This window comes from Barbus barbus (genome assembly GCF_936440315.1).
Source record: "Barbus barbus genome assembly, chromosome: 3".
Classification (NCBI taxonomy): Eukaryota; Metazoa; Chordata; class Actinopteri; order Cypriniformes; family Cyprinidae; genus Barbus; species Barbus barbus.
In genome coordinates this window covers 21,222,500-21,236,153 of record NC_136731.1, presented here as the reverse complement: position 1 = coordinate 21,236,153, position 13,654 = coordinate 21,222,500, and the positions used below count along the sequence as shown (strand labels likewise).

Here is a 13,654-nt window from a genome sequence, read left to right as displayed (position 1 = left end):
TAAACTAACCATTCGGAGACGTCCTGCTGTAGCCGCTGAGTTGCAACTTCTTCATCCGGTGCTTCTCCATCCGGATCAGATTCTGGGTCAAACTGAAAAGCTTGAACAACTGCGTGTCTACGAGCCATTGCGATACATCCACTGTCAACATTAGCGCATGGTACCATGGCCGCAAGCTGCATCCCCGCCTCTCTCCTCATCATTAGCATTTAAAGCTACAGACACAGAAATGGCTTGTCCTAAGGAAAGCTCATTTTGGGACTGGCTTGTAGTGGCTGAAATTCTGCACTAAGGCTGAACTTCGGGAAAAAGACTTCAGATACAGTACTAGGGACCACTTAGGCCTATATAAAAGCATCCCAAAAACAGCATGTCATGGGACCTTTAATAATTTGAATTCAAATTAAATTGACACTCAATACCTTTATTATTGCATACTGTTTTATAATGTACTACAATACTGAGATGCAGATAATCGTCACTATTTTCAATACGTAGTTGAAATAGCTGAAAATCCTGCTATTTTAACAGTGTAAATAGAATCCATTGCTATTTACACTTAGCGCAAATAGCCCCTGCCATATTTTATATATACATATAACATTTATTTTTAAATATATTCATGGATGTCTGTGCATTTATATATATATAATAAATATTCACAGTACACACACATATATTATGTAAACACAGACATTTATTTTGTATGCGATTAATTGTTTGACATCACTAATTTATACATACTTCCAACTGCTTCATTTACATTCTAATAATAGCCTATATATTTTTTTTATGAAAAATGTATAAAGTATAAATAGTAAAGCCAAAAAAAGTATTTTACAAGCATGTATTAAGCAAATAGTAGTAGTCTCTAATTTTTGCACACCACTGTATGTTTGCTATAAATAAAAAAATACAAATTGTGTGAGAGAAACAAGCCTACTTACAACTAACGCCATTAATATTATTGTGATGAATATGCCATAACTTTACACACGCCTCAATGAACAAATGAGCCAATTTAATCAGCCAGATTGCGGTGTCTGGAGCTCTTTTGCGCATGCGTCCTGTGTCAGTCAGCTGGCTGTGACGCGCAGAGGAATCCGAGCGGAGCTGCTCATTGAACTCTTGAGGAACGCTCCTCCAGTGGAGTAAAGCGCTGCAGCTGTCTGCGCATGCGCGCTCTTCAAAGTTCAGCGAGCTGCTCAGCTCGGATTCCTCAGCTATTCACTGCAGAGCCGTCTTTACTCTCGAGGAGAGCGCTGCTCAGAGCTCGACATGGACTGAGCGATCCAACGCGCCTCTCGGACTTTCGGCGTTAGTTGCGCTTCTTGAGTAAATTACGGGCTTGAAAGTGAAACGATACTGAAGAAAAACACCATGTAGTGAAGAAAATACGGACGCTGGACTGTTTTATAAGCATATCTGCAGAGCAGAGCTATATAGTATCGCGCTGGAGGAGAAGTGGACAGCGGTGGGACAAACATGCTCTCGCCGTTCTTGGCGTATTTGCTGTCGGCTGTGCTTCTGTGTCGGATTGCACGCTCCCAGTACTCAAGCGACCAGTGCAGCTGGAGGGGCAGGTGAGACACTCTTTAAACATTGAGATTATTCAGGTATTACTCGTTTGTTAATGGAAATTAAATGTAATTTGGTAAATTGTATTTAGAGATTTAACTAAATCTGTCAATCAATTATATTGATGTTGTAAGGTAAAAACATAAGTTTTGATGCTAAAATAATTATAATATTAAATAAAATGTAATATCATTACTACTTTTATTATTTTTAAGCTTAGTACGACCAGTAATAGTATTATAAGCATTGGTTATGTTTATGAGTTGTGTAGTAGTAGTATTTTGTATTATTGTAAGGCCTTTTTTTGGTGGTCTGTTATGAGTGATTGTTATGAGTGGTTGTAGCACCTGTCTCAATTAATTAACATAACATTTTATTATTATTTTTTTTTTCAATTATTCTCTTGGTCTTAATAGTATGTGTGTATGTATTTCTTTTCTTACTCACATTTACTGTCTTAATTACTGCTGGTATAACCTGAAAGCAGAAACTATCTGAGCTGTGATTTAATTTCTGCTCACTGGTTTGGCCAAACCCATATTAATCCTTAATGTGTGTAACATAAAATCACTCTATTGTTTGTTTAAAGGCGTTTTAGCTTTACCTGAATTAATAAGCTATTACACACAAACTTGCACTGCATTTTTCTAGAAGCTTTTAGTAACTTTCTATAATGATAATATTGTTTCAGGCTTTCTGTGAAGTATTTTTACAATAGCAAAGCTGAATGCACTATACTCTGACTGTGCAGCCATATTCTGGTGTTGATTTGCCAGGCCTGAGTTCAGCCTCTCATTACGGCAGAGCTGAATTTCAAATGCTCTTAATTAAAGAGGAGCCGTTATAAATGAGGACACAGCAGTTTGCGAGTCTGCTCCGCACATGTCACCCCAGGCTCTGCAGGAGTTTTGGTCCTCACCTCTCATTTTGGTGAGTTTAATCTGGGGTCTTGCAGCAGGCCTACATTCATCTCTGATTGAAGAACCGCTGGAGGCTTCAGAAGCAGATGGCTCATTTTCTGCCCAACTGACACCAGGCCGCAAACTCGAGGCACAGAAGATGATGTCTAAAAGTAGCGGAGCGAGTCTTTTGTGCGGCCGGTGGACAGCAGCAGGACTGCTGCCCGGACATGCAGCTCCTCGTCTTTTTGAGGAGTCGAAAGCGAGGGGAGGTTCGCTGCGTGACCTGCATTTGCACTTGCATGCTCCGGGTTCGGCTACTGTCTCTGCACTTGTCTGCAGAGAGGCCTGTGTGTCCAAGGAGCCATTGACTTGCGTTTCAAAAATCCTGCCCACGGCAGGATGCCAGTGCTGGATCTTGCCAAAACGTTGGAAAGGAGAGAAGAAAAATGAGAGACGGTTAATGTGTATGTGTGTGCGCATGCTTGCACGTGACGGGTCATGCAGCAAGCCTCGCGCGTGGGTCTTAACACCTCGTGTGAAAAGACATTAACTTCATTCTTCTTGCTCTGAGAAAAGCTTTTCTTTCATATGAGCTTCAGCTTTGGACTCGACTCTGGCGCAGACTGTTCGGAACAATCACCCTAATGTTTGAAGTTTCCTTTTGCTGTGTTGCACGTAAAAGGCCACTAAACTAAAGCTGACTGAAGATCCAACCATCATTATTTGGGGGATTACCCGTCATTTGCTTCACAACCATTTGGTTTTGCTTTATTTAATCTAAGGCCTAGTTATTTGTGAAAGTTAACCAGCTATAACTGGATGTCAGAATTAGGTGAGTAATACTTCACAGTGTTTGATGTTTGACGACCGCTCCGTTTCAAATCCTAGTGAACGGCCTACTATTTCCCTTCTAGTGTTTTAAGGCCTCAGATGATTGCTTCCAGACAGTAGCCAGCAAAATTAGGCTGCCTTGAAATCATTTGTTTTGTCTGAATTCACGGATAAGCCAATCCCAGAATGATTGTGCTCGGTGAACAAAACTCCTCCAGGATGGAAGACAAAGTCAAGAGAAACATGGATTATAACTGTATTTCATCCAGACTAAAAAATAGACTAATCTGATTAAAAATAGACAGTTTTACCAGTGTTAGATTGATATAATGGCCCATATTTTCAACCATTTTGAGATAATCTGCTGCTCTAGTGATTGAACATTATATTGCCATGGCTTATATATCATATCCTGTTTGGCTAGTAAGTGTCATAATTGGAACTTTAATTGACAGTGTTGAGAACTCAATGTCATATTCAATTCATATTCACCATGTACAGTATTTTAAATCAGCATTCGCTGATTCTGATTCTACAGATTGCACAGATTTCTTACATTTTTGAGTACAGTTTTGTTTTTTGTTTTTTTTTTTGGGGGGGGGGTATGCCTTTTATTTTGATAGGACAGTTGAGAATTGACAGGAAAGCATAGGGCAGAGAGAGGAAAGCAGGAACAGCAAAGGGTCTTGAATCGAACTCTGATTGCTGGAGGCACAGTGCGCTACATGTCGATGAACAAAGTACAAGGCATCAGTGCCAAATTTTGATAAAGTTTATTAAAAACATGTAGCCCTAGATATTTCTATTCTGATGTACATCAGAGTGTAACAGATTATTGAAAAAAGCAAATGTAGGGCAGGGACTTGTTACTATCTGTCGGTTGATGATTGGATGCTGAGGTGTGGGATTCACGATAAGATCAATTGTATGTTTTTTAGAATGTAGTTTGGGTGAATTTTAATTACAGGCTGATGTTAAAAGAAATTCAAATTTCTTTTATTTTTGAAATCATAAAGAACTTGCTATTTTAAGTATAAATCTGTTTATTTTACAGATTTTCCAAGTTGATTCATTTTAAGATTATTTCAAGTTATTTTAGTAAATATTATGTAAAGAAATGTAAATTGTGTTTTAGAAACTGCTACGCTTTTATTTACTTTATTAAGTGGTGTGATATTATATTCATTGATTTTATTTCAGCCATTGGACACCTTGTTCCCTATAATGTTGAGCCATCAACCAAAAAATGTATCGTTCAGCCACTAATCTGCTTCTTGTTAGTATTTGTTCCAAATCCAAGACGGCAAATATTTTGTATAAATATTTTCAAATAAGTATTGTTAAATAAGTTAAATGCTTATAGTTAATTTATTTAATTTAAAGCAGTTTTACCCATGTCAATAAATTGTGGTTAAAACTTAACAAGAAGGTCTCACTTGTTTACATTAATAAATGCATTAACAATGCTATTTAGTAAAAATATAAATGTTCATGTTAGTTCACAGTGCATTAACTAATGTTCACAAATAAAACTTTTAAAAATGTATTCTTCAATGTAGAAATTAGCATTGACTAAAATTATTACATGCTGTATACAATGTATTTTTCATTAAGTTCATGTTAACTAATGTAGTAAACTAATGCTTACAAATAAAACCTTATTGTAAAGTGTTACAAAATTGTGTATTGTCATGTATTTTGCCCATCATCTGACAAAAAAAAAAAAAAAAAAGCTGCGTATGTAGAGTTTTGGTTTATTTCAGTTTCAGTAGAATTCTGCTATATAAAGTTCTGGAACAGAGCTTATATCACCTTTCTCCTTTCTTGTAGTGGGCTGACCCATGAGGGACACGCTCGTGATGTGGAACAGGTGTATCTCCGCTGCGCCCAGGGCTTCCTGGAATGGCTTTACCCCACAGGGGCCATCATCGTCAACCTGCGGCCAAACACACTGTCCCCAGCGGCATCTCTTCTCTCCGTCTGCATCAAGCCCTCTAAAGAGTCCAGCGGGTCCCACATCTACCTGGACCGGCTGGGCAAACTGCGGTTGCTCCTCCGTGAGGAAGATCAGGCAGAGGGGAGAGTGCACTGTTTCAGCATCCAGGACGGGGCGCTCTTCATCGAGGCAGTGCCTCAAAGGGACATCAGCCGAAAAATCACAGCCTTCCAGTACGAGCTGGTCAACCACAGACCAGGAGCAGATCCACAGTCATTATCTGGTATGAGGTTCACTTGATCTTTAAAGACTTGCTTGACAAGCACAGTTTTCTTTCATGTGATGTATTTCCTGAAACAGAAATGTACGTGTTTTTTGCCAAATTTAAGGAGTAGAGTAGAATTTGGTAATATACAAAACAGTAAATGGTCTCAAAGCTATCACACATCGACCAAAAATCTAATTATTATTTCAAGAACAGTAAAAATACAGTAAAACAGAAATATTGTGAAATCAAATTTTCTGTTTTAATGTTATTACTCCAGTCTTCAGTGTCTCATGAACCTTCAGAAATCATTTAAATATGCTGATTTACTGCTCAAGAAACATTTCTTATCATAATTGTTTAAAACCATGATACATTTTTTGATGAGAAACATTTATTTGAAATAGAAATCTTTTAAAATGTCCTTACTGTCACTTTTGATCAATGTAATCCATCATTGCTGAATAAAAGTTTTAATTTCTTGAAAAAAAAAAAAAAAAAGCTTAAAATATAATATAAAAGTTTTAATTTTATGTACCCTCCCTTTCTATTGAATTCCAACAATAATTGCTTCTTTCAGCAAAAAGCATTATTACATTTCTGTGACTCCAGGGTTTTTGGGTACACGCTTATTAATGCACGCAATACCGAGGGTTTGTTTATTTTAAAAAGTATGCGATCCGAAGTCAATGTTTTCATGCCCAGCAACAGATGATATCTTTACCTCGGGAAACGTCCTCCCCTCTGTGATGGTGGATCTGTGCTGGTATTTGCTCTGGAAAGTGATACTAATTTGAACCTTGTTTTCCGTGCGATAAATACTGACTGTGTTTTTCAAGATGTGTGGCATAAGTCTCACAACGGGATGTCACAAGCACCCTGTTGCGGTTTACACCGGCATAACATGTGAAACATTCAGCCTCCTTTCAGAAATTAGATTTCAAGCAGTGCACCTGCCAAAACCGAAGAGCTGCATGGCCTGAAGCAGACAAAGACAATGTCCTCTCCCAAACAAAGCAAAAGTATTGTTCCGTGTGTTTCCCCCCTCAGGGGGGGTATGAATTCATAACTGCCATGTAAATCTGGCTCTGATAAACAGTTGTACTTTGCAAGCATGGATTCAGTATAAAGCAGAGAAACTTTAAACAGTTTCCGTATTTTGGGACAGTGTGGCATTAACGCGTGGTTTGATGTGGCCCGTAATGTCAGTGTCTGACTTCAGCGATCTGAGCGGGCAGATCTGTAAGGTGACCTGTTTTCCTTTTTCCGAGCTTGTGGGTTTTTTCGCATTCACTTCATGAATGTTGACCTGCTGTGCTGGAATTGAGTTGCTTTCCATCACTGTGGAATGTGTCTTAGACCAGCTGTTGGGAGGACATATTATCTCCATCTTTTTGCCCTACTCCCTTCCTCTTCCTCTTTTCCCCTGTCTCTCTGGCTTCCCCTCCCTCACTTTTTCCTTCATTACTTTTCTTTGCGCCTCTCTGAAGTGGTTGGGATGCAGGCAAAGTGGCATATGAATCTTTTCTTCATTAGCATGGAATGCAGAGGGACCAGATGTAGCTGGGACACTATCTTCCCCCTTTTGCCCTGCCAGCATGTGAAGTGGTTGCGATCCCAGCAGCATTGCATTAATTCGGGGCAGTGATGACTGCTGACTCAGATGCCAGCCCATTCCTGCGGTTCCATTTTCAACTTTTGCATGTGATCCGCCACAATGCTTTTGAAAAAACCCATCTGCACTTTAAGTGCGGCTTTAGCATGTAGGATGTGGCAGCAGTTAACGCTTCACATCAAACCTCTGCCAGGCCTAGCGTTCTGAACGATAGCCCGCTTTGAAGCTTTGCCGTTTGCCAGCTGTTGCAAAGCCGATTCCTGGATGACCTCTGGCCCCGTTGGTGGTGCGATTGTTTCTTGTGTTGCAACACAGCTGACCCCTGATCCCCTCTCCTCCACCCACAGTTTCCTCAACAGACATGACCTACTGAGCTCATATGTGAAGGGTCAGGTTCAGCAGATCGGGTTTTGATACAGATCAGTTATTTTGCCCACTTTCCATGGTAGTGCCCAATCTATGGTGAGTCTAGAAAGTAGATTGCTATTATTTAAACAGTCTGTCAGTCTACACTGTAAACAGCCATTGTCGATGCACAAGCAATGCATACATTTATAATAGGAGTGATTTAGTTTTGTTATGGTTAATAACATGACTTATGTTTAATGTTAAAGAAAATAATACATATTCAGCAAGGACACCTTAAATTGTTCAAAAGTGACAGTATGTATTCATCAAAGAATGAACTTTATACTCTTTCAAACTTTATTTCCATCAAAGAAAAAATGGATTCATAAAGAAATTAATGGGTAACACTTTATTTACGATGTCCTTTTTACACATCTTGAATGCATTTACTATAGTAAAAACAGTAACACAAGTATAGGGACCAATTCTCATTATTACCTAGTTGCTTATTAGCATGCCTATTATTAACATATTGGCTGTTTATTAGTACTTATAAAGCACATATTATGCATATTCTACATCCCTAATCCTACCCAATACCTAAACCGAACAAGTTCCTTACTATTAATAAGCAGCAAATTAGTAGTTTGACGCAAAAGTCACAGTGCATATTTTTTCTTAATGGCAAGAATTGCACCTTAAAATAAAGTATGACCATGATAACAGAAAAATTATGCATATTTTATATGGTACATATATATTATATGGTACATTATTTAATAGTATTTACACACTGTTGCCTCTTTACGTCCTGTACAGACAGAATGATACTCTGTATTTGTGTATTTACGCTGTAATAACCACATCTTAAAATAAAGTGCAACTAAAAATGTATTACTGTTTCCGAACAAAAGCAGCACAACTGTTTGCAACATTGATAATAATAAGAAATGGTTTGTGAGCAGCAAATCAGGATATTAGAATGATTTCTGAAGATCATGTGACACTGAAGACTGGAGTAATGAGGCCGAAAATTCAGCTTTATATCACAGGAATAAATTACATTTGAAAAAGTATTATAATAGAGAATGTGTATTTTAAATTGTCATAATTTTTCACAATATTGCTGTTTTTGTCATTTTTTTTGGTGGACACTTGTTTGTCACTCTTATTTGTGACTTGCTTCCAGTGTAGAGTGGGTCTCAGGCACCATACCACACTCACTTTACAAAAATTGAGTTGTATATTCAAGGTATGAACCAGAATATCCTTTGACAATTGCATCTCAATGCACTAAAAACAAAATACTTTAGCAAACACATTGCAATTCCTTGTCCCCACCCATAACACTTTAGCCTTTTGGCGATGAGTTTTGGACTGCTGACCAACATTCACATTTACTGTAGTTGTTACAGTTTTGGAAAACTTTTTAAAGCCCCTCAATCCACCTGCGCTAATAGACAGCTAAACTTTTGCCTGTAAGACACACCTGCCCTGACCCACAGACTGCTATCCATAAACCCATAAAATACCCATAAACCCCTCCTCCCAGCCACCTGAAACGAGCAGTCGCTCGCTCAGCCCCTGCAAGCCTGAGAGCATTGAGACCCTCCAGACAAATGTGCTGGATTATATCTGCCGTGGGGGCTGTGATGACCCCCGAGCCACGAGACTGTGGCCTGATTTATTTGGATAGAGAAACGCACTGATCAAAGCCGGCACGGTGCTGCCAGTGTTTAGGTTACATTAATCGCTTTACAGCAGTCACAGGACTCTGCGGCCACCTAAAAGCAAAGGAGTGTTTGTCTTTTGTCATGTGGCTATGGGTTGTTAAATAGTACAAAGTGTTCGACTCACACTAGATTGTTGGCACAGGTGGAACTTGGGCTCCTCTGGATGTTTCTCTGTTTTCGACCTAGAGCTACTAGTCCTTGCAGTCTCTGTGTCCTTGTTGGAGTTCTTCTCAGCTGGATCTCATTTGCGTTGGGGTGTGAGGACGCGGTGTGTGTTTGTCAGTGTTTTTCTAGAGGGGGAAGGGTCGAGATGTTTCCCTCCTCTCCACCAACTACAGATGTTTTTTTTTTTTTTTTTTTTTGAGGAGACTTTTCTCGCAGGCCACCCCACATCTCTGTTTGGTTAGAAGCCGACAAACCGTGACGATAAAGTTGGCTTCTTCACGCTTAATAAATAACCATCTGCAGCAGAAATTAATTATGTCTTTGAAAGTCCACGTGGCGGGTGTAGATAGATCAGTGTGCTGTTTTTTGTTAGAAAGATTTTGAAAAACAACATGCTACATTATGCACGTTAATGTTTTTACCATCAAGCGCTGGCTGTGTTTGGTTTGATTTTGATGTTCTTTATTTCTCCACAGCACCCTGCCAACCCTGTACAGATGCAGAGGTCCTGCTGGCCGTTTGCACCAGTGATTTTGGTAAGACAAGTCACATCTTTAAATGTTTTTGATAATCACTAGTTTAAAATCAAATTAAATTAGGAATCGAATTTCAGTTATAATTTGGAACCAGTCTGAAAGCATCCATCCCATCAGGCAACTGTTTGAGTTACGTGAATACTTTGATGGGATCAAATAAGATTCTTCAAAGAATCAAATGAGGTCCTACTGAATAAGCTGAAATTCCTGCAGGGTTTGGTTCTTAAGAATATTACAGACCGATAAATGGACCACAGACACACCAGCTAGTTAATGGGCCAATATTTGGCCCTATTAGCTCCATATTTTACTGGCAGCCTCGTTCATGGATTTAATCTTACTATTATCATTTAGTATTTTAAGAATAAATATTCACACAGAACACATTTGTGTTTACAAATGTGAGATATAGGGCAGTGGAATAATAATAAACGATGCCTGGTCTTGAGATGTGTTAAAATTAAAACAGTCTTACTTACAGTTTTCCTAAAATGGATAATCTAAACTTTAGTTAACGAAATGTTTGAGTTAAGGCTCTTCAAAATCCATTTTAAATCTATTTTAGATTAGACTAGGCTTTCTCAAGCCAACATCAAAGTTAACTTACAAACTTTACTCATGTTGTTAATTAATACAATTTGATCATTGCTAATAAGAAATTATTAATATAAATATCATCATATCAGCACTGCAGAATTATTAATGGTATATCACTGAAAAGAGTTCCTTTTAGAAATTGTAATATTTATCTAAAGTCTACTTCAGGGGTGGGGAACGTTGATCCTGGAAGGCCACTGTCCTGCAGAGTTTAGAAAAAAAATACCTACCTGTATCCTGAAGACCTTGATTAGCTTGTTCAGGTGTGTTTGATTAGGGTTGGAGCTAAACTCTGACACTGGCCCTCCAGGATCAACGTTCCCCACCCCTGCTCTACCTGCATTGTTTTAGATGAATGGTTGTGAAAACTTTTAAAATCCTGAAAAATACTTCAAATTCCATTACTTTCTTATAGCGGCATGGTCCTATTGGTTACATGTTTTTAAAGATATAGTTTGTGTTTTATGGTGGAATCAAAATTGAATCATAAGAAATGTTCACACTTTAGTTTGGGGATCAGTTCTCACTATTAACGGTTAACTACAACTTCTGCCTCAGTAAACTCCTAATTTGCTGTTTATTAATAGCAAGGTAGTTGTTAAGTTTGGGTATGGGATAGGATAAGGATTTATAATCTAAAATATGGTTATGCAGAATAAGGCATTAATATGTGCTTTATAAGTAGTAATAAACAGCCAATATACTAGTAATATAAATGCTCATAAGGAACAAGTTAATTGTGAGAATCGGTCCTTAAAATAAAGTGGATCCTAAGAAATTAAGAGAAAATTTCCATTAAAATCTTTTAAGATTGTTGGCCCATTGGGCTATACATTAAAACGGGAATCCCATATACATTCTTTGAGGATTGTTTGATCATTCACATCCCATAATGCAGTCAGTATGGAGGAAAAAAAAAAAGAACCAACTATGTTTTTCTTACATTGTTTTATTTTTTTCCCTCTACAGTGGCGCGGGGCAGTATTCTTGGTGTGGTGGAGGAGGACGACCAGGCCTCTGTCACCGTGTCCCTGATTCGCCTTTACAGACAGAAGACACAAGTGTTTGTGTCAGGGGGCGGCCGAGCTAAACGCTGGACAGGCTTTGTGAAGATGCCCAGGCAGTGCAGGGTTAAACTAGGGGAAGGTGAGTTCCTCTTCACTGGGACTGTGCGATTCGGAGAGGCCTGGCTCAGCTGCGCTCCACGGTACAAGGACTTCCTTAGGGTGTATCAGGACGCTCAGCAGCAAGGAACCAACCCATGTCATTTGGACACAGACTGAATTATTTCCAGGAAACCACACGGTCCGCCCCATCGTGAGGAACTGTGACCCTGCGAGCAGCTGTCTGTCTCTGTTTGTGTCTGCAGAGAGATTGGGTTTAAAGCATATAGACTGCAATGCCGCTGCAGAAACCTGCTGTCCCAGCATTGACTGAGATGCGACTCATGCTCTTAAAACATCCCACAAAGACAACAGAAGTTGCACCTGAATTTACTAAGCCAATGCCAATTTCTCCCGATATGTCTTAAGACTGATACTCCTGATTTTTTTTTTTTTTTGCGGTCACCATGTAGCAGATCTGGCTGATGAATGTGTAAAAATGTGAAAAGAACATTCTAAAATGGAAGTCCCAAATGCTTTGTAAAAAGCTTGATGTACAGTTTTGCAGTTGTTTCTATGACAGAAATATATTGATGAAAAAGCCTGCTTTTTAATTTTTATTTTAAGAAAATTTGAGGTGCAATTCCTGCCTGTATTTTCTCTTCAGGCTGTTCAATTGCAAATGTGTCTTTCCAAGGATTAAAACTATTTTTTTCTCTTTGGAATCAAATCATGTGCCTGTTTTTTTTTTTTCATGTAAATTAGGTCATGGTGAAGTACTATGCCATCTATTGTGAAATACTTAATCTATGAACTGTTTCCAAAAATAATTTTTATTACTTCTATATAGTCACGGTTTACTAGGGTTTTAACACACAAGAGCTCATCCCCAACTGTGAATGATATTCTAGATATGGCTTGAAACATTATACAATGTAACTGTGTGAGGTGTTTTTCTCACTATTATCATCCACATGGTGAAAATTGAAAAGCAGATTACTTAGAAAAGTAATATCACACCTCTCCTCTACAAGCCATACACTTTTAGGGTAATGTTCATGTCCGTAACACAAACAGTGCTGAATATGGTACATGCTTAAAGGGAGAGTTCAGAAAAAGTCAATTCTATCATTTACCGGTCCTCATGTTGTTTCAAACTTCAGTGAAACAAAAAGGTGAATTTTTTCAAAATATCTATTTTGTGTTCCTAAAGTCATACGGTCATACTAGAAAACAGAAACGACTTCCCTTTCAAGTGTTACAGATCGGAAACTTGGTTAATAACTCGTTAGTAATGTTTAGTTATAATTTGTTCCAATAATTTTCTATGAAACCAAAGAGTTTTCCACTGTACACTTTCAGAGTCCAAAAAGATTTTACTGATCCCTGATTTGTTCAAATTCCTGAGCAGTAGGAGTAATAATGATGATTGATGATTTGAGTTATTAGTTTCACAACAAAGTACTGTTTTGGTCATAAGCTTATAAGTGAAGTGACATACTGCCAAGTATGGTGACCCATACTCGGAATTCATGCTCTGCATTTAACCCATCCAACGTGCACACACACAGCAGTGAACACACACACACCGTGAACACACACCCGGAGCAGTGGGCAGCCATTTTATGCTGCGGCGCCCGGGGAGCAGTTGGGGGTTCGGTGCCTTGCTCAAGGGCACCTCAGTCGTGGTATTGAGGGTGGAGAGAGCACTGGACATTCACTCCCCCCAACTACAATCCCTGACGGCCCGAGACTCGAACCTGCAACCTTTGGATTACAAGTCCGACTCTCTAACCATTAGGCCACGACTTCCCCGTACTACTACAATCTACAAAATGTTATAACTAAAAATAAGAGCAATCATTTGTTTTCCATTTAGTACTACCCTGCAAAATCCTTTTACATAATGTTTATATAATCCACAAGACAAAATAATAGCTGAATGTATAACAATTACTGTACTTCATTCAAAAATGTAAATATGGTTAATACATAATGCTGTTGTTTTGGATAGTTTTTCCTGAGGAGCTAAAATTGCCCACTGT

The 13,654-nt window shown here is 38.6% G+C and overlaps 1 protein-coding gene across 1 annotated transcript; it reads left to right on the top strand.

Annotated features, from left to right (window-relative positions):
- Positions 1–1,179: 1,179 nt before the first annotated feature.
- On the top strand, positions 1,180–12,336 carry LOC306853464 (meteorin-like protein). The gene is made up of 4 exons (XM_079390900.1): positions 1,180–1,583; positions 5,142–5,530; positions 9,850–9,909; positions 11,476–12,336. Exons 1-4 carry the CDS (start codon positions 1,486–1,488, stop codon positions 11,787–11,789), a joined length of 861 nt encoding a protein of 286 aa, XP_079247026.1. The 5' UTR covers positions 1,180–1,485; the 3' UTR covers positions 11,790–12,336.
- Positions 12,337–13,654: the final 1,318 nt, after the last annotated feature.